This window comes from Trachurus japonicus, chromosome 4 (genome assembly GCF_045865225.1).
Source record: "Trachurus japonicus isolate A0001 chromosome 4, Traja_1.0".
Classification (NCBI taxonomy): Eukaryota; Metazoa; Chordata; class Actinopteri; order Carangiformes; family Carangidae; genus Trachurus; species Trachurus japonicus.
In genome coordinates, this window is record NC_140910.1 from 25,676,380 (window position 1) to 25,698,618 (window position 22,239).

Consider the following 22,239-nt stretch of genomic DNA (forward strand, 5'->3'; position numbering starts at 1 on the left):
CAGAAGCTTAAAAGCACAGAAATCGGTATTTTCTCTCATGCTTGGAAAATTAAAGATTAAGGGCTTAAAGATGTCGCTCTGCTCTTTACTCCAACGACATCTCGTTCTAAACTTTTAAGAATCAAATACTCGCTGGCTGGCTACAGACTTGAAAGGTTGGCTCTGAAAAGTTTGTAGCTTAGTTCAGCTTGACTTCACTACAGTTCCAAGGGATTCCCGTGACCGTTTGGTGACCGACTTTCTGCAAAAAGACATCGCCCACAAATAATGTCGGCATCAGGCTCTCAAACCCCTGCTGCAGCAGAAGAAAAAAAATGCAACAATGTTTGTTCAGTCGCCTAAAACAACACTTGCTATGTTTAGCTGTACCTGACATGGACCTCGGGTGGATGTGTGATTTATGACTGTTGTCTCTGAGAAGCAAAGTGGTGCAACATTGTTTTTCCGCGGCGCAGCAAAACCTCCCATGGATAGGAGGTCAGGGTGGGCGGTGGAGCATGCAAAACATGTAACCCATACTTTATTCATAGCAGTGGCACATCGCAACACACTCGCCTTACATGTCCTGCTGTTTTATTTCAGGGTCACAATGTCACAGTGGTACAAGAAAAAAGCATCAATGGTTTATTTTGCCATTGTTGACACTGAGAGACACATCAACAAGTCTCGATGACTTTTCCTTCTCCTCGTTTTATGGTGGTTCTTCAGAGGCGCCTCTGTAGCAGACAAGCGATGAAATTTCATTATGTGAAGCGCAGCTGGACAATTTGGCCTGAGAATAAAAACTCCCAATTGAATTTATTTTTTCCTCTTGAATAGAGACTACAAAAGAATTAAAGTTTAAGGCTCAGTGGTCCATATCTGACATCAATAATCTTTAACATGTTGATGAACACAAGCTTTTCAATTGTATAGAGGCGCCATGTTTGGTGATATGAAACACCACCACATCTGTGCCGTCTATCCACCAGGGCCTCTTCTTCTCATGCAGGATATTATGTGAAAATTATAACTTTTTGTTAGCGGTGCCGCCATCTCCTGCACATCTGTAGTGCCACAGGATCCTCCCACTGAGTCGCTTTGCTGCCTTTTGTCGCCACAGACTTTTGGCTGACATTACAACGGAGAGTCGTTGACTCAAGATCGGACATTAAAGGTCCAGTGTGTAAAATGGGAGGAAAATTGTGACATCTAGCATTCAGATTCTAGACAGTGGCCTCCGAGGACAAAAAAAAGTTATAATAATAAAATTATTATAACTCAAAACCTTCTTACTTTTCTTTACCAACTAACTACTAACTCACTCTCTCTGCTGTTTTCTCCTCCTTCTTCTCTCCTTCCGACTTCTTCTTCTTTGATTTATTTATGTGCGCAAAACTCGCAAATCGTGCTCTCTGGCTGGCTGGATTTTTTGTTTGGACTGCCATACAAACATGGCGGTGCAAGAGGTCGACACTCTCTAAAGCAAGACCATTGCTATATATAAAAGAATAATTATAAGGCTACAAAAACCAAACAATTTTTTATCTTATAGCGATTATACACTTACAAATTTATCCATGGGTAATCAGATTTTAAACCTTGTCAAATATTACACACTGGACCTTTAAAAACCTGATGAACCACTTCTGAGGAGTCCAAGTGCCTCACTTCTATTAGCACATGTAGCCATGAAAATGGTGGTGACACTGTACAGTAATTACCCAAGTTAAAGAGAAATTAGATTTTCTTTCTTTTTTTCTTTTTTTTTAGCATTTCAAATAAAAAGATAGCCATGACTTATCACCCAGTTCTACAGAGACAATGGGTTTTTGGCGGAGTGCTCCTTTTAATCCAGCCTGAAACTGGCTAATTTCAAAAGAAAATGATAATAAAGCTCCAGACACATCCACGCTTCCCCAGAACAATTAACCTCGAGAGCCTTTTCAACTTTGTTTCATTCGGGATACGTCTGAAGAGCCAATGCTCAAATGTCAGAGAACGCGTGATGAGAGCAACCATCATCTTTCTAACAGTTCAGGTCAACTCTAAACCTTTTGAGAATGTGGGTGTGAAAAGGTGTTCCCCTTTCTTTCCATGTTGTTCTGCGCTCGTCGTATTCCTTCAAACAGTCCGGGTCAACAGGACACCGTCTGCACATTAGAACCAGGGTCAAACAGACACCTGCTGCCAAGACGAGCAGCCGCGTAACTGACAGGCGTTAACACTCGTGTAACTACACTGCTAAGCTGTGTTAAATACGCTGCACTGCGTTAGGGTGCAGAGCTGCCCCCGCTGCCCAGATCCGACTGCATCAAAACCCATCTGCAGGCCTTGATTAGCACTCCCATCCTCTGCCCTCCTGCTCCTCCCTGTCCCCCTCCTGCTCATCTCATTTCACACTAAACAAAGTCGCGGCAGGGTCCGATGGCTGGAGCCCCCTCTCTCTTATCACCTCACAGTCGGAGCTGCTGGCTGGGTTGATGAACTTGGCTGGAAGGAATCTGCAGGCTGCTCCACTTGACTGAGCAGAGCTAATGAGTCAGAAAATCCCACAGCCAGGGCTCCAGGGTTCACCATGGGCACTGGGTGAAGCAGGTAGTTCAACCATATAGGGAAGGGAAGATAAGGTGTGTTTCATAGAGAGCGGTACTTTGGAGATTGTCGAAGAAGTGGAACAAACACAACACGAATCATTTAAACTCCGAGGACTCCAAGGAGGAGACGGTGGAGGAGTGTGGGACTGGATGAAGCAGGGATTACCCCCCTTTGATCTGTAAACCGTGTCTGAACTAACCGGGGGGAGGCTGGGGGACCTCTCCTTTTTAGCCAGGTGCACTCTGTTCATCAATCCGCTGCCAACCCCCCACCAAGCTGCCCCCAAGGTGTGAAATGTGCCCCCAATCCCTTTCCAGCATGCCCCATCACACAGCAGACCTACAGCAGAAGGACTGGCACAAGAACAGACAGTAAGAAAAGCGGAGTCACACCCTTCTCCCTTTCTCATAATCCCAGTGTCGGGCCATCGCAGAGGCAGAATTATTATTATTAGCTAATATTCAAAGGAATAGTTTGACATTTTGGGAAATGCTACCTCCACTGTGGCCTGGCCCTGCATGGGTATCAGTCTGCTCATCTAGGGCTGAGCAAGAAAACAAAACCATTAATTTAAATATAGTCCTGTTTACCAGAACACGGTGACTCATGTCTCTTAGACCGTCACAAACTCAAAGCAAAAATCTCTCTCTGAAAATTAAGAGTTTACTCCTCCAGTAACAAACTCCCGGAGCGTTTAAACTGGATCAAAGCTGAGAAGCTGCAAGACGCCAACGCAGAACCATGACAAATCAAACTTATACAGACCAGTGTGGCAGCGTAGCCTGGCTAAAGTTTTCCAAACTGTCCTATAGCCACTATTTCAAAGATTATATCAGCATGTTGTTGACATCTAAAATCCTTAATTTACCTAAAAAGATATATTTACACAACTGTGCATAGCTTTTGGGAATATATTTTGAGAAATGAGATGATATAGAGAAAAAAAAAAGAGGTTGCTCAGTTCATGTGAAGAATAGTCCTCTAGGTTAAAACAATAATTTACTTTGCACTGTTTTTATGAATGAAGCAAGTATGTTTTTTGTTAATCTTGGTGTACAGTGATGCTAGTTATTATTTCCTGATAAAATATGGACAGCAGCTGACAGAGCCAGAGAGAGAGTCATGGTTTCTGACATGCAGCGCTTGTTAAAGGGAAAATCCCTTTTCTCACATGCTGAATGCATGTGTCGTAATTCCTTAAATATGACATTTCAGCTCTGACTTCATTTTGTGCCATTAGCAAGAACCAACTTGCTCTGATGTTTACATTAACTTTCTAATCGGAGAATGTTTCTCCTACAGGGTAAGTAGCTCCGGACATGGAAAAAAAAAACTTGTTGACACAAACACTTCATGTCTAATTGCTTAAAAAGTTTAGCTGCAGTGTGGGAAAGCTCCAAGCGCATGGGGTTTGTGAGAGAGACTTTAATCTGTGTTTCAGATTCTCTCTTGCAGAGCACAGCAGTGTTTACTGACTATCAAACACTTCTGGATTCCCGCTCCTTCTCCCCTGTTTTGCGGAGGGAGAATGATTGGCAGACGGAGCCATTTGAATTATGCATCTCAAAAAGTGGATGTCGCTGGCCTCGGCTCAAAGCATTCTTCTGTGACATGTGCAGAACATACAGACAGGGGGAGGCTTTTCCGAGCAGTGACCAATCTGTTTTGCAGACAGCCTTGAGTCTCATCTGCAAGGTCATTGCAGCGCTCCTGCCTGTCACTGTTTATTTTTGTGCCCCTACAGCCCCAGTGTAAGCCCCTGTCTTGTCTGTTAAGATCAGACAAGATGGGATTTGACTCGTATTTAATGAAGCGCTAAAGCCAGAGTCAGCTTTTGAGTGGGACTGTTGTACCTCTTGTCCTTTGTCTTGCAGTTTTAGCTTCCCTTCAATTCTCTAAAAAAAACATCTTAGATCTACTTTTAAGGAGCATTTACGTCTGGAAAAGATAAAGAAACATCACTGTCACATGTTTGCAGGAGAACTTGAGACCACACAATTGGAGATTTACTGGGAAATCGGATAAGCCGAGAGTCAAAAGATGCGAATGTGGACTGCCGCAGCCTGCATACAGATCATCTGACAAACAAAAAGCACCACATTAGCATTAAAGGCAAAAAGCCACAACTGAGGGATTCTTTTCAGAGCTTTACATGCAGACATTTATTCATATGTTCACAAATTGCGAACAAGTTGTGAATGTCCAAAATATGACATGTTTGACAGTGAGGTTTAGCTTGGGTTTCCCCCCCTCCTCTCTCTGCAGCTTTTCTCTGCGGGTAGTTGAACATCAAGACAATGCAAAGCCATAATTTTAAAGATGACATCATGCAATTATCATTTATCACTCTGACAACCATCCGAGGAGTAGAAAAAAAGACAACCTGCCATTCACAGTCTTTACAATCTCAATGACAACCCCTGTCCAACTTGAACATTTCTATGAATCAACCTCACTTAGTACAGTTGTGTGTGTGTGTGTCTGTGTGGTGTCTGTATGGGCATGTTGTGGAGGTTGTGGAGGAAGGAGAGCGGTGAAAATCAAAGCATCAGGAAGGGCATGGGGTTGAGTGTGCTGTGTGTGCTTAGCCCACAGCCATCCACACTGCAGGACACCGTGGAACATGTGATGGGGATGATCACCCCCAACACCCACCCCTGCTCACACCACACCTCACCCCACTCGCCCGCACACTGTCCTTTTGACCCAGATCTCCCACACCTTTTCACAGCAACCTCCTTGTTTTCTCTCTCTGTCTCTTTTCTTCTTCTTCTTCTTCTTCTTCTTCTTCTCTCTTTCTCTCTCTCTCGTCTTGCCACATCAGTTGGATCCCTTTCCGGCCTCCAGCCACGAGCCCTGACAGGCCGCCGTGCAAACAGAGCCTCGAGTTAATGCAATGAGCCAAAGAATGCCACCTCTCAGGTTTGAAATCGCGCCGAGTGTTAAGTGACCAGAGAAAACACAGTGGTGGAGGGTACATGTGCACGTGCCTGTGTTGTATAAAAGAGCTGAGGATACCAAAAAAAGAAGAAGTAGAAGGAATGAAAAGCAGAACAGTGGATGGAAAAAAAGAGGGGTGAAATGAAAAATGTTTGTGAGGACGGAGACGCAGAGGGGGAGTGAATATGCAAATGTTACTGATGCATGTACACTCAGCATGGATAAATATAAAACATGCATGTTTCAACACGACTGCCGCCTTTCCACTTCCAGCTTAAACAGCTGCGTCTCTGTTTTGTTGTCTCTGCCAGGGAAGAAGGAAAAAAGTCGTGACACCACATGTTATTCCCACCTCAGCTGTTTTACAGTTAATTGTGTTGGATTCAAATAGGAAAAAGATAAAAGGGGAGATGATAGATATCTATCGAGCAACGCTGGAAGAGAACGTGAACACGAATACTGCTGCTTTGATAGTTGAGGTTTACTCTTTGTTATATTTGTTGTCTGGTTAAGTAACATATTGTTGTAATACTGCATATTGCATAAGACTTTAAATGAAAGATCTGGTTGTATAAGATTAATTGTTAGCCCATTATTGTGGCTGTTTTACCGTCTTCCGAAATCCTGTTCCAAACGCTCGTATTTAATCCAACATTTATTGTGAAATCCCATTGTACTCACGCTTGGTCCGGAAAACTTCATTATTATTGATTATTTCCATTTGCCAGCATCACAGCAGGTGATTTAAATATTAAAACTCAGCCTGGTCCGTTTTCTTGGTGTAATTATATTCTCTAGCCCTAAATCATTCACTTTTAACACGGTAAGAAAAAAATTATTACAATCCAAACTGCAATGACATTTTAACAGTTTTCTTTTGGCGCCGCCATTCAAAACCCCAAAACTGCATTACGGCATGTTCACTTGTTGTAAACTGCATTCGCATAACTGTATACTTGTGACTCTTGTTACATACAAGGTTAAATTGAGATATGAGAAACAATAGTTTAAGAAAGAAATGCTAAAATTAGATTTAGCAATGTAGAGCTGATGGGTGACAGGTATGTCTTTTTTTTTATATAAGACCAAAAATTAAAGTAAAGGTTCAGGACCATTTGAAATGTGAAATTTTAACCTGTGGCTCTAATAAATGACAGTTTGTGTACAAAATTGTCAAGATGTCTTTTTTTTGCATGCAGCACAAACGTCAACCAGCTGGTGGATCGAATTTTATGGACATTTGTGTAATAGTTGTTTTATATTTCAGTCTGCACTACATTGGCCAACAAACCATCAATGCCATCCCTAAAAACCACATAAATAGCAAGGGCATAAAAAACATGACCGCCTGTTTGACCATGCATTTAGCTGAAAGCAAACACTCGTATCCAATCAATTTGATCCTGTGACCATCAAGTACTGTTTCTGAGGCTTTTATGATGCAGATAAATAATAGCATAACATTTTATTTGAGCCTTGAGAGATGTGCTTTTATGTTTGTTGTTCCCCAAAGACCATTTTTTACACAGCTGGTTGAAAGTGAGAGAATGAAAAGCTTTTTCTTATTTCAACCTATAATAATAACACACACTTTATTTGTTGATTAAATCTTTTAGTTGTTTATCTGAGTTCCGCAAAACTAGTCACTAAAATTATTACTTAAATATTTGGGAGTGAAACTTAGAATATGTAGCTAGTCTACCTCTAAAAAGTGGTGAAGCACCAGTGTAAAGTGGCAGAAAATGAAAAAGAAGAAGAAAGAAGAAACTTTCCTCAAGTAAACATATCTAAAACATGTGGTCAATTTAAATTTTCTTATGAGTATTATCACATCACTATTAACGTTTGCACTAATTAAGCTTTACAGTGTTTGCCAGAAAGGCAATCTCAGATGTTTCAAACATTGTTGTGGTGCTGATTATAAGAAAATATTCATGTTTTGAATATTTGATGAAGTGTTATTGGACCAACTGCTTGGTTTCCCTTTCAGCAGTGGCACTGATTTTGAGAGAGATGCATCTGTTTCCCTTGTTAACTCTTTTACAATAAGATCACCACTCTACCTCCTGTGTCATCCAACTTCATTAACAAAGCTTTAGGTCAAAGGTCATCTATGTGGCATTGGTCAGAGATTGACTTGGTTGAGTTCAATCCAACAGTCAATAACTTAAGATAAATCAAAACAGTGATAAACTTTGACTATAGGCATTGACAATATACATTCTTTACCAATTTCCTTTATCAAGACTGTGACTAATCACAAAGTAGGATAGTATGTAGATGAAAGGATGATGGACTGTAGGACTGCATCTGGATGACAGCAGCTGGATCGTGCCAAAAGAGGCTGCGACACAAAATCACGTAACACGTCTGACTTTACTGTTATCTCTTGATGGAAAAAACACTGAACATTTCCATCTGGGTTTTATGATCCCATCGTCAAACTAATTTTACATCTCCAGGTGTTTTTGGCAACTTCAAGATGATGACCGTGGGTTTAATTATGTTAAAAGTAAACAGGATTTGTATAATTAAAGATCTAAAATTCTTTATCACAAGAGTTAGGAGGACACATGCAGGTGATAACAGCAAAGCATCTGGTGATGCCTTGTGTGTGTGTTAACGTAGATAAATGTGAGAGGAGAAAAAAAACAACAACGTATTAGCTCAAATTAACTGTAGAAATGTCAAAGAGAGAAAACATCTGCTCGACTTCAAACTGAGTAACCACCCACTGCTCTGCTGTCTCAGATGTGTCCTGACCTGATTTTCAGACTACGCATGAAATAAAGACATCCAAGATATTATGAACAGCTACTGTAGATTAAACAGAGGCGACGTAGAGAGGTGTGGCTTTTCACCTCCATGGGGAATTTCTCACGACATGGTCAGCCTGTGGAGATCGGATAAACAGCAAGTGAAAGGAAGACCCCGTTACTTTTTCAGAACACATGCATCCTTGAGCTGGTCAAGCCAATCAAATGATTGGAAAACCCACACGCATCCATCTGAAAATCCAGCTCATATGGGAGGAAATGGGGTCTTGTGTGGTGTCATAGTGGTCTATAGGATATCTGTCTCTATGGTTATATGTACCTAAAGAAAATATGTGTAGGAGGAAACACATTAGAAAGCTAGATTCCCTGTGGTCAAGTCTTTTTTCTTTTTCTTTTTTACAATGAAATGCTATTTTCTTTGACATGCCACATCCTGTCCTAGTTAAAACTCTGGATACAAGGGACGTTGTGCTGGTGGGCAAGAGCAATTACTTCAGCACATTGGGAGTATGATCCTCTTGTTTTAAGAAGGATGAATCTGGAAGCTGGGAACAAAATGCTTTTAGAAATTTATTTGACATCTTAATCACTGAGTAAAGATTGGCAACAACACAATCCTGCCCACTCACAAACTCTAAATTCAGGCTTATTAGAGCACTTCCTGAGATCTGTACTTTCATTTAACCTCCTGTCTTTAGTATCAGTTGAACTCTGTTCTGGCATTTATGTTCTTTTGCTGACAATATTGTCTTCAATAATTGATCAATAGTGTTTTTAGATGCTTTTATTTAATTCTCATTGTCTCCACTCCTTTTTTGGGAGGAAGTGCTTATGAGTTACTTTTCCAGCATCCAGTCTGTTTTATTCCTGTTTAAGTATGATGTATTTTAAAAAAAAATCTTATTTCTTATGCAAACTAAACTAACTGCAGTGCAGCTCAGCAATGAAAATAAGAGGAAAGGAAACATCCTCTAAGAGCGTGGTTCCAGTAATCTGTAGTCACATTTAATACCAGTTTATAAAGATGTTTTTCTGGATTTGGAAAGCAGTCTATGAAGAAAATGAAACTTCCTGTCTTTGGATGACAGAAATGCAATTTACTGTGGAAGTTAAACAAGTTCAACATTCTTTCTTTACCATTTGTTCACGCAGAAAAGGTCTCCCTGTCAAAAAACAGAAAATCTGTGTATATCACCTCCAACTTGACACAGTGTCATTACAAACATGGTGATCAGTGTAAAACTCCACTGGGAATAAATAGGGGTTGTAATGCATGATATATGTCCTTGTTTAAAACTCATTTATGTCCCAAGACATCAATTTTAAAAGGTTGCTGTTGGCAGAAAGGCACAATCAGGTCAGCAATCTATCAAAATTGTACAGCAATTCCTGCTAATTTATTAGTATCGCTTAAAAAAAGCACCCAAAGAGTATTTCTTTTATTTCCATTTCTGCAGTATAGTACACTATATAACTTAATGGTGGTGCTGGTGCTATGAGAAGTACTATTGATACTGAAGGGGAGGAGCTGAAGATAAGGTCAAAGAAGAAATGGGCAAAGCAATCAGTCACAAGAAATAAGTGGTTTCTTTGCTTATAGTGAAAAACAATTTTCCTGTACATGAACTTTTGCCTCTGGGATCTGTTCAGACTGGACTTCCAGTAAATCTCTTCACATCTGACCTCCCGCTCACCTGAAAATCCAAGAACACTTCATGTGAAGCATCTCCATTGTTATTATTGAGCATGGAGGGCAGGAGACACAGAGAAGGAGAGAGAGCAGTATATATTTGGTAGATTTATGTGTCCTTGTCTATCCAGTGCACTTTAGTAGGTGTTTGACCTGAACATGAGGGCAAAGGCTGGCCTGGCCCCTCTTTGGTCTAGCTGACCTAAGAAATCCCAAGGATGACTTTTATTGTTTGGGTTTTCTGAACAGCTATTAATCCCGAGAAGAAGTTATGTGGCAGGAAAGAGCAGGAGGTCTGAACTTTACATGTTTAGAAGCTGGTTTTAGTGTTGATTACGAGGCTCTGGAGACATGATGATATAGGTTTCACTTTATGGGAACAAATTGTTGAATCTTAACTGGATGAACATCCTAAGAGGTAGACATCTTCCACTGTAGACTATTTATTTGCTATGACTATATTGACTTGGACAAATAGGCTAGGTTTATTTTTGTAGTGGAGTGGACTGTTAATCTACAAACATGAGTGATTCTTCCTTTACTACAGTTTACAGTCATTTTCTGAGGGTGCCTCTTTTTTCCACTTGTGTGACTACATTACACTCTAGTGGCCAAAAGGTGGAAACACATTTTTCTCTTGGGCATTTTCCAAAAACAATACAACAATAATGGTGAGTGACAGACAACTAGCCTGTCATTCTGATTTAACAGTTCTCCACTAAGTCTCATGAGGCTTTTCTTGTGTTTGTTTTGATGCTGATATGAGTATTTGAAATTGAATCATTTACAAAATATCATGGCATATTAACCACAACAATGAACACCTCTCAACAAGGCACATTTAAGTAGGTAAAGTAAAGTAAAACTAAGTAAAACTAAAAATATATAAAAGAAAATATGACATAACATATAGTAGGCTACAGTGAATAAATGAACAATAAACAATATATAGGTATATAAATGAATAAATTAAAACTAAATAAATAAAACAAATTAATGGATCTGCACACATTCATACCTTCTAGGTGGGGCTGTCTAATATTTCCATTTCTTCCTACACTGTAAGGAGATAGGCTACTTTGCATGTCTTTTTTTTGTTTTCCATCAGTCTCAAAGGACTGAGGTGATAAGAGTCTTTTAAAACAGAAAAAAAGAGATTTTGTTTTCCTCCATTTGGATATGTGTGGGTGAATAATTTTGCCAGGAAAATCATGTTGTTGTTCAAAATAAGATCACACTTAGAAGTCCTACCAAAGTGAAACACAACTCGTCTCTTGTGAAAAGAGGAAGTTAGATTTTGGTTGATAGTTTCACAGCCAGTCATGCAGTGCAAATGCTGTTTTGAGTTGTTTTGATTTTCTGCACTTTTGATTTTAATCGACCGGCTGCTCATAGACTATGGGCCTGCTCCATGGATGGATTTCGATCGATTTAGATCCATGGCCTGCTCCTTTAATGAAAAGCCGTTTTTACGACAGTCGTTGCGACAGTACTCGCGTGCTTTACGACTGTTTAGGAGGCTGATTTAAAATGGAGTAGAGTCCAGCGGTACCAACTCACCCGACTCAGGTTCAGCAGCTCCGTCTTCATCTTTAGGTGCTTTTTAATCAAACTGTGTTCGGCTCAATAGCGACATTAGACACCAAAGCACGATGTCAGAGGAGAAGAAGTCCGGCTCGTTGGGTTTCTTCTCGAGCTACGACGATCTGAGCGACAGCAGCGACGACTCGGACGAGGAGGCGGACGGTCGGAAGAAGAAAGCGGGGACCGAGACGAGCGGCGCCGGCTCTTCCCAACACGGGACCAAGCGAGCGGCCGGAGGAGGAGGAGGTCCAGGTCCTCTACCGAGACCCGACGACCTGTTCAGCTCCGTGTCCAAGCCCGCTTTCCTCTACAACCCCCTCAACAAGCAGATAGACTGGGACAGCTTGGCAGTCAAAGCTCCTGAAGAGGTAAATATTAATAATACAAAAAAAATGAAACATACGAAGCATCTTTTGTCTCAGTGAACTTATTTCAGGGAGATTTTTAGGAAGACTCACACAATTTATCATGTAAATAGTATATATGGACCCTTGTAGTTCCCATTTGTAATCCCCATACACATCCACTGTTATGAGCATGGCCTAATAATGAGGGCTTTATTTTGTTTTGTGCCCCCTTCAAATCTCCTCTAAATAAACCATAGAATAGAAGTTAATTAGAGACACAGTGAAAGCTATTATCTTTTAATCCGACACTGGAGCAAGTTAAAGCTTTTAATTTGACTTAAAAATAAAATATAAAACAGTCTTGCTTCCAGGAATCACTTAATATTGCCTCTGTTGTCCAGGCAACAGTCTTAATCCCAAGTAGCCTATATTATACATTATTTTCTATAGGCTCAAGCAATGTCTTGCAGAACAGCACTATCAGGATCATCTTGTAGGCAGAACTTGTGACCAAAATCAAAACTCAAAATAAACTTTATTGTCCCTGGAGAGAAATTTGTCTTTAGTACCTCACTCAGCTGCAGTCAACAGTTATTCAACACATACTCACAACAAATACACAATAAACAGAGAACTAGTGCTACTATTTCACAAGTATTGCACTTCCTGGATTATTGCATTTTACCCCTAGTAATTTCATCACTCTCTATTATTTCACGGTGCATGTATGTGTAAACTGCACACATCAGTCGCTTTCAATAAAAGGTAAGGTGTCCAACAGGTATAACATGGTAAATGGTAAATGGTCTGTATTTATATAGCGCTTTACTATACCTGAACGATACCCAAAGCGCTTTACAGTACCTCACATTCACCCATTCACACACACATTCACACACTGATGGCGAAAGCTGCCATGGCGGAAGCTGCCATGCAAGGCGCGAACCACGACCCATCAGGAGGAGGAGGAGCAACATAATGGCAAGAATATAAAATAACACAAGAAGCAAGCAGCAGATTCATCTTAAAACACCAAAACAGAATCAATACAAATTCTACATAAGACAGAGATAAAAGCCAAAAATCAATATGATCCAGAAACTCTAAACAGGTAGAATAGGGTTAAAATAGAAATAAGGGTGACCTTACTTACAAAATCAGCAGGAGATCAAATACTTATTTCCCCACTGTATGCTACATGGATGCAGATACAATGTTGCACGAAATGTTTTTTATATCAGTTTTCTTAATTATATTTTTCTCCCGTCACCTGAAGCCTGCCAGAGAGTTTAAGCCATGGAAGACGAACGCCGTGCCGCCTCCGGAGAGCTACGCTGCAGAGCCAGTGCAGAAGAAGGGACCACCTCCAGGCATGGACATGGCTATAAAATGGTCCAATGTGTACGAGGACAACGGCGAGGACGCGCCACAGGCTTTCACTGGCAAGGCTCGGTTCCTGCCGACCGAGGAGCAAGAGTCAGAATCAGGTCAGTCCACATAAATGTAATCGTCACGCCAGGTGTTTGAACATCTGATACTATGTCAGCTTACTCTTTAGCATGTTTAAAGTGGTGGCTATAAAGCTGCGCCAGGTCGTGCACCTATTTGACCTGGTTTATTGTCTCATTTTTATTGTCACCTTTATTATCTGTCTTATTAAACACACACTAGTTTGAAAAATCTTGTCAAAAACCAGCATCAGAGTAGTTTGTGTGTGGTTTTTGGAGAGGTATCAGACTCAATGGACTAAACCCAAGGAAAACTTTATAAGATAAGATGTAATTTATTGGTCCCAGGAGACTGCGTCACCATACAAAAAAAAACGCAGTACAAAACAAAACTGCATCACAGTACAGACACATGACACACAATAAATAGCAACAGTCATACTATGTCATGGCATCCTGAAGCATGAGACAATATCCAGCACAAATAGATAAATAAATAACTATTGCACAACACTAAATACTTTCCAAAAATATGTAAGAACATCACAAGGATTAAGAACCAACAATGGCATTAAAAATAATATAAGATATAGATTATTATACCCAACAAAACTCCACTCAACTTGGTGGGAAAAATGGATGTTGGGAGCCACAAGGTTGCACACAAGATAAAAATATCAAATTTTGCGTTTATTCTACTTTCTGCTGAGCTGTGGTCTCTTGTTATGTCTGAGTGCGCTGTCGAGTTATTTAAAAAATCGGTATTTTCCCAATCCTCCTGCTCCCCCTCCTCCCGCTCCCCCCCCCACCACAAAATCCTCTTCTACAACCCCCTCTGATGATCAGATGAGGACGCAGACAAAGACGGCCTGTCTGCCAAGAAACGCCGCGTGGAGACCTTCCAGCAGAAGGAGAAGAGGAAGAGGGATTTGGGACAAGCCACTTCTGACAAGAACTTCGTCGAAGAAGAGAAAAGGATCCTCAGGCAGAATGCAGAGTGAGGTCTGAGCGGCCTGCATCGAGGCATCAGTGTTTAATTTAAATAATTTTATTTCAGCTGGTTGGCACAGTGGTCAAGTACAGTAGATGGTTTGCTACAAAGATCCACAACCATTTTACCTATATGTTGACATACCGTATTTGCAATATTGTAGTGTATTGTAGTGTATGTCCTGTTTGCAAATGACTGTCAACATGATTGAAAGACGAGCTTTATATCAATTGGGTATTAAAACCAAGAGTGTATGACAGTTTCAATGCACAAATTATAACCTAAGATCATAGATTGTGGAAAATCCTTGTAGGCCAATTCCCCCATGTTAAAGGACGTTTCAGTTGTTTTTTACAGCCTGGCTTGTAATTTCCAGAGTTTTGGCCGTAAATCCTTTATAATCTTCATTCGTCATCTTTATTCCATAGAGACTGTGGTGGTGATGGATATTACTAAACACAGTGATGACACTTATGTTAAAAAACTGACAGATCTGGTTTCCAATTAACCATCATCACCTCCATTTGCAGTTTCAACAACTGTGTGAAATAATAGAACATTAAATTGGCTTAAACACCCCATATCCCCTATAAATGAGGGTTTAACTACGCTGCTGTTACACATTAAATACAAAGTGTAGTCATTTGGCTTATTTTTTCTTTTCTTTTCTTTGGCCGGTTTGGTTTTTATGCTCTGTGTTTGTGGTTTTGTTGTCTTGTATCATCCTAAATAGTATCTATTCACAGCTGTGCTTGTGTTAATACAGTGACTTTCCGTTACAAATGTGATTTAAAATGACTGTAAATAATGTTTTAAAATGGGTCCCTTTTCGCAACAATGATGACTTGTGACAGTAGGAAAAACACAGTTCTTATCGATAACATTAACTATGACACTGGAGCTTTTATAAATGTCCCAGTGAGCCGCGACAGTGGACACGTGTGATTATCAGGATCCTTAAAACCAAAGCAGCTAATTGGCACTTGGCTATAATCTAGTTTACTGTTAACAACCAATGACGTGTGGCTGCTGTTTTGTGAGTCTGTGTGTGTGTGTGTGTGTGTGATCCTGGAGATAAACCGCCTGTAGCAGGAACTATCACTGAAGTGGTTTTGAGAACATGAGCAGATTTTGATAGTGTGATATTATTGTGTATAGGGTAGTAATGAAGTTTTATTTGTTTCTGTTTAAGATCGAAATGAAGGCTGACTCTGACGATGTGTGTGTGTGTGTGGTCCAGCTCACTGCTCTCTGTTGTACATCTCTGTTCATCCTGCTGTCACATGTCAAGTGAAAATAGGGCTGTTACTAGAAAACAAGTGCTTGTTCTTCCTACTTACGGGCACTAGATGGCGCCCATAAGCCACAGTAGTTGCAACTCCCTTCGTGTTTATGGTGAAGTCTCTGTGTAAATGTTAGGCCTCTCAAATCCCAACCAGGGTTTGTGTATGTGTGATCGGATGAAGGGAGTGCTGATCTTCGATTTGGGAGTTTGTGTCATCTCAGTTCTCTTGAGATACTTGATGCATACAGACTGTTTATTCGGTCTCATGTACCTTGTATTAACACACTTTTACGTGTGTTCTGAAATAAACAAACGTCAATTTCCTGTATATTTAGTATTATTAAAAAAAAGAAAAGAAGATTTATTCGAACATTGTACTGTTTTACGTCTCATTTGGTTGAATATGGAGAGTTTTATAGTTTTGTTTTCAGTGAGATTGTTCATCATAAACCACACAGGCAATAAAAGATATTTTACTGGGGGAAGTCGTTACTGTCACTCATTTACGGTAAATTCTTATTTAAGGTGTTTGTTTCACATGACGAGGCCAAACACCCACAGTGAAACCAAATCTTACAGCTATTTAAAATCATTAGACTGTATATTCCCAAATTCATTTGTTCAATTTCTCTGTCTATTGGAGCAAATATAATGGTTTTTCAAACATTAGAGAAGGAAAAAAAGAAAGAAAGAAATGCACTTTGTTGCAGTTTAGTGATCAGAGGAATTCCTGGCCTATCTGTCATCGTGGGTTTGACATGAAATAGTGGTAAATATGCTTCTGATAAAATTCCAGCCTCCAGGTATGTGCCTGGCCTTGTCTGAAATGCGTACCTGTCCTGCACAACATCAGCAGCAGCCGCAGCAGCAGCAGACTGATTTTATCGCCCATGTTTACGAACAAATAACCCCTCTCTCTCCGTACTGGGTCGTGTATGAGCAACGGCTGGTGGGGTCACATTGTTGGGTGTTTATGAATTACTCATCTCCTTGTCAGTCGTGTTGCTGCACCTTTCCTGGAAAATGTGTGTTTTGCAAGGTGTTTTTTTCTGAGAAGTGTGTAAAACTTGAATTCTTTTTTTGTTTGTTTTTTTGTGGTTTAACTGCCTTCCTGCATGGACTGATGCCTCTTTGAATTACTGAGATCATGTTACCGGAGGAAAACATTTTTATCATCACGCATGACTAACCTTATCTAACCCTGATCTATATCATGGGTTTTTACTCTGCTCTGCTTCATTATATGTATTTTTTTGTCTTAATAACATTTTATAAGCTTTAGATATTGTGATTTTAAACAACTGTGATTTATTATTAAGTGAATTGAAAGAATGGGCCAATAACTCAGTCACACTAACCGTTTATCACTGTGACACATTTACTGGAAGGTCAAGACCCCATAATGGCCATTGAGTATTCAGGGATGTCTATACTGAGCTGGCTGTCTACAGCTGCTGCGATCTGACTGAAGACATTTTCACACAGTCAGCACAATGTCGCAGCTTGTATGTAAATTTAGCTCTGGCTGTTGTGTTAGAGCCGCTGCACAAGAATAAGAATAAGAAGAATATACCTGTCCTGTTCTCTGCTGCTTTTTTCTCTAATATAACAAGATTTACAGCCTCACAAGCTGCTCTGTGCAGCGTGAAGACACACCCCGGGGTGGTGTAGCGCTCTCAGCTAAATGCTAACATGCTCGCAGTTAAAGTGCAAACATGTGGATGAATATTTACCCGTTTCATCATGTTAAAATTAGCCTGTCATTTAGCACTTAACGCTCAGTGCAGCTTCGGCCGATGGGAATGTTTTGGGAGTGTTTTCTCGTAACCTTCTCTGAACTGCTAGATGAAAAAGTCAGATAACCTCCAACATCGGTAGAATTTATCCTTTAGGGTCCTCGGATAAGGTCACAACGATCCGTCCAAATATTGTCAAGATATGCCCTTCGAAACCAGAAATGTCAACCTCATCTTATCAAGTCTGGGGATCACCAACCGTGGATGTCTATATGAAATTTCAAAGCACTTCCTGCAGATGTTTCAGGAGGAACCAAGCCGTATCGACCCACAGACTGACAGGACAAGAACTGGTTTTGTTTCACACACTCTGCATCAGTTTAAGATGCTGGTTTCATGTCAGCACAGTCACCAACTTGTTGACTTTCTCTAAAATCTTCACTCATCCCTCGATGTTTTCTAGAGGCAAACAGTTGCTTTTCACACCAACGACCTGGTCGATGGTGTGAAACAGATGTTCAGCAGAGGAGAAAATCCTCTGTGGGGCTGGAGACAAACACATCCTGATAACCTGGAGAGTTTCAGATCATCTAGTGCGTTTTTATACTCACGTTGTAGAAAAAAGACTAAAAAGATCAAAGTTACCTCACAAGCTCAAAGTGAGCCATGCTTCATAAAACCTCAGGTTTCTTCTCCCTGCGTCTCATATTGAGCGTGGGGTGGAATTTTCCACATGACGGTCAGACAGTAACATAATATTGTAATTTACAGTAACATTGTGGTGCTGACCGATGATTGCAGCCGAATATTTCCATAATTTCCCCCCTTGTTTGAAATCAACGTGCTCCAGTCTTTCCTCCGTATTGCACCACCCGAGAACATCTGTAAGGTTTCATCAGATACTTAGAAAAGAGCAGCAGTTACGATCATAGCAACAATCAACAATTCAACTTAACACAGGCTTTAAAATACCTTTCAATCACAGTTTGTATTGAAATGTTTCAAAATTCTCATCGGCCTATCTGTTTCTATCAAAAACATCTAATCTCTGACAGCATCTTTTTTTGCATTTTTCTGGCAAGTACTAATCTATTTTCCATATTTGTATTTCTGCCTGTACTGAGGGAATCTAGTTCTCGTAGGCATGTTATATAAGATGATTATATTTAATGGCTTTTAACCACAAAAATGCCAGCAGGACGGAACGTCAGATCTTGTCTCTGTCTGAAGAAAACCATGTATAGTCTGAGAAAATACTCTGAATGAAACGTTTAACTGCTCGACGGGAGAGCGAGAAGTTGCTGAAACCTCTTGAGGTTGAAGTGATGTATAGTAAAAGCAACGCAGTGACATTTAGTTTCAAGAGGATGAAGTTGTAAAGCTGGAACGTTTTCAGCCTGATCACATGATGAACGTTCCTCAGCAGCTGAGAGATGATGGAGAACAGTAGCTAGAGACAAACAGTCTGACCTCCCGCCATGATAAACACGTCAGGGGTTGTCTGTTGATAAGGACATGGGGGAGACACAGAGAGACAGAGAGACGGCGCGTGTGTGTGTGTGTGTGTGTGTGTGTGTTTAAATCAGCCGGTGGCGGTGGTCAGCAGCAGGTAACCTGGCTGCCGGTCAGTAATGGAGGAGGAGATAACTATCTGTGTGAATTCTGTTATCTTTACCCTCGTCCTGTGCTTTGTCCAATCAGGTTTAAGTGGGTGCAGTGAGTTGTATAAGTCAACACACTACACACACACTTAGTGTATTTCAACACACACTCTTAGTTTTTGTCAGTGCAACACAAGTGATTTTTCTGAAGTTTTTCTGATTGATCAAAATCAAAGTTGTTCTTCAGGCAACACTTTCATGTTTGCAGCTTCAGCCACATGAAGATTTAATGTGTTTTAAGTTTTCAATCAATTAAACATCTTGTTCTCTGACACTAAAGTCAGTTTGTGTGACTATACATGCTTTTCTTTAGACATCGACATGATCTGAAGACATCACCTTTAAAGACATCACCCTGAGCTCCCAGAGATTATATTTGGCTATTTTATCCTATAGGTAATATCTTTAAGGGATAGTTCAACATTTTGGCCATTGCCATAATCCCTATAGTCATAGCAGTAGGTTCGTTACCTTTAATTGTCGGTGCAAGCTATTTTTAGAACGGCGGAGCAGAGCCGCGAGCTGCTCAGAGCTATGCTATGGAGGCTAATGGGATTTCTTGGTTTCCCTCATCAAACTCATCAAATACACAATCCAACAACTCCAAAACGCTCTGGTGGACAAGTTGTGACCTGCACATTCACCACGCTATGAGATAATAACAGAACGTTACGAGACAGAGTTGTTTTAGAGGTGAATGCAGAGACTGCTGCTGAAAAACTGCCCCCGACGGGAACACGCATCAGTGGTTTTGCATGAATTTACCTCGAAAACAACTCTGTCTCGTAATGTTCCGTTATTATCTCATAGCGTGGTGAATGTGCAGGTCACAACTTGTCCACAAGAGTGTTTTGTAGTTGTTGAAACTTGGATTGTGTATTTGATGAGTTTGATGAGGGAAACCAAGAAATCCCATGAGCCTCCGTAGCATAGCTCTGAGCAGCTCGCGGCTCTGCTCCGCTGTTCTAAAACAAAGGTAACAAACCTACTGCTATGACGATAGGGATTATGGCAATGGGCCAATTTGCCAAAATGTTGAACTATCCTAGAGAGTAGATCATGTTTATTGAAAACAACTTTTTCCTGTGAAAACTCTTGAAGCGATCAACGACCAACATCAACAGTATATTAAACTCATTAAACTTTATTATTTTTTATTATATTTATATTTCTGTAACAAGAGGCGATGACAGATAAGGAAAATGATAGTTGAAGCACAGGCTTCAGTTTCAGTTTGAGTCGATCATATTTCTCTGATCATGGTCACGAGGATGGTGCGATCTTTGCTCTTCATGGCATCGTTCCTGAAATCTTTAATTAGGCTACACAGTGTTTTGCTTTCTTTTTCTTCTGAGAACAACATCTCATAGGTTAAAGCATCCTACTGGTAACTCAAAGTAGAAGTGGAGCAGCATCATACAGGATGGATGAATGTCATTTCCCCTAATTTAGCGTCTATGAGTCACTAAGTCACACTTGCTCCAGCTCCAGCTGTGAGGCCTCATTTTAATTTTCACTGTGTATCTTTACACAGCGGTCACAAATGTTCAGCCAACAAGAGCAAACAGGATATTTAGGTTAGTAGTACCCCAGCTCGCTCGTTCACTCGCTCAGGTTTATATCTAATGAGATAAGAGCTTATCTGGTTCCGGAGGAGAGGAGATGTTTGCTTGCACCAACTCAAACACCAAATACTTAGTGTTCACACCAATCAGCTCACTGATATTGACCTTTTATAATAGTCAGGAAATTACATGGAGGTTGTTTGTGTTAAGTGGCCGTTCCTTAACCACACAGATACAGAAAAACTCTGCAATAACTTATTATGTCAAATATCCCACAGGCAGCAGCTGGTTAGCTTAGCTTATTTTAGCATAAAGACTGGAAGCAACGCTGTGCAAAGGTTGTAACAGTCTATGGTTGTAACACCTGCTTATCAGCAACTTTAGGGCTCATTAATGGAAATGTTTTATGATAAGCTCTGTTGTTGTGGGACATTAATCAATATATTCAATGTCATCTTATTGTGCGCCAGACTTGTTTCCTGACCAGAGACTTTAAGGAGTTTCCAGCAAAATGAATAATTAATTACGCTTCCTTTATAACCATCCAGCTTAAATTAACCCGGACTAAAGTTTTAATTACTATTTAAATGTTGTTTACACATTAATGTGGATTAACTTCTGGTAATAAAACTCAATGTCTAGTTGATCAAATGTAACGATAATCAGTATTATGGCACAATTGTGTCATCAAAATCAAAGGAATTAAAGCTAAAGATGTTATTTGATTATTCTTTATTTCAAACATTTGAAAAAAAAAAGAGAAAAGACATAAAAATAACAGGTGTTATAGTGTCCCAAAAAACTATAGGGACATATTATAAGGATATATTGTTTCATATCCACAACTTGCTGTGGATTTAAATGCAGCTCAGCACAAAAAGAGCTCCTTTTTTTTTGCTCAGTAGTAAAATATGAGCGAATGGCTATGACAATAATGCAACTCTGGAACGTAAAGCTGGAGGCTTTTGGCAGTGCTGCTCTGACAGGGATCATCCAGCCTAATTTATACCCTGTGAAAGGCTTGTGTCCAACGACATAAATTTAGTTGTGGTGTGCGCTGGAGAAAAAAAAAAAAAGGGAAGGCCCATAAACCGGCTGCGACCCAGAGAGAGAGAGCCACAGACACAGAGAGAGGGAACAATGGGCAGCCATCAGGAGGAGAGCCCCAACAGCTGCAGAGCCCCACATCACAACACCAACACACACAGTTTTCTTCCTCCTACTCTCTGGCCAGGTCATCTGAATGGGGGCCAGCTAAGCAGATGTTCTGCCACTGTGATGACAAAAGGGCACAAGTGAGTGGTGGAGGAAGAAAAAAGAGAAAAAGAGAGGAGGAAAAAAGAAAAGGAGAAACTTCCTCATTGACTCAGCAACTCGTGACAAGTGCTTATTTTGTTATTTGTTTAAATCTTTGTTAACGTATCGGATGTATTTCTCAGTTCATTCATTAATCAAAAGTCAAACATCCTGCATTATAAAAAAAATGTGGGTTTATTGTGAGAACTAAATAAAAAATTCACTAAATTGCATTATTATCTTAATATTTTGATGTTACATGCGATCCAAGCAGAGGGACTTTAGCTGATTTATGTACTGGTAATGATTCCCAAGTTATTACTATAGGAAGTTTTTCTCCTT

General features: G+C 40.2%; 1 protein-coding gene across 1 annotated transcript; it reads left to right on the forward strand.

Moving 5' to 3' along the window:
- Positions 1-11,493: 11,493 nt before the first annotated feature.
- On the forward strand, positions 11,494-16,120 carry c4h1orf52 (chromosome 4 C1orf52 homolog). Its single transcript, XM_085774961.1, has 3 exons — positions 11,494-11,936; positions 13,192-13,402; positions 14,210-16,120. Exons 1-3 carry the CDS (start codon positions 11,637-11,639, stop codon positions 14,362-14,364), a joined length of 666 nt encoding a protein of 221 aa, XP_085631087.1. The 5' UTR covers positions 11,494-11,636; the 3' UTR covers positions 14,365-16,120.
- Positions 16,121-22,239: the final 6,119 nt, after the last annotated feature.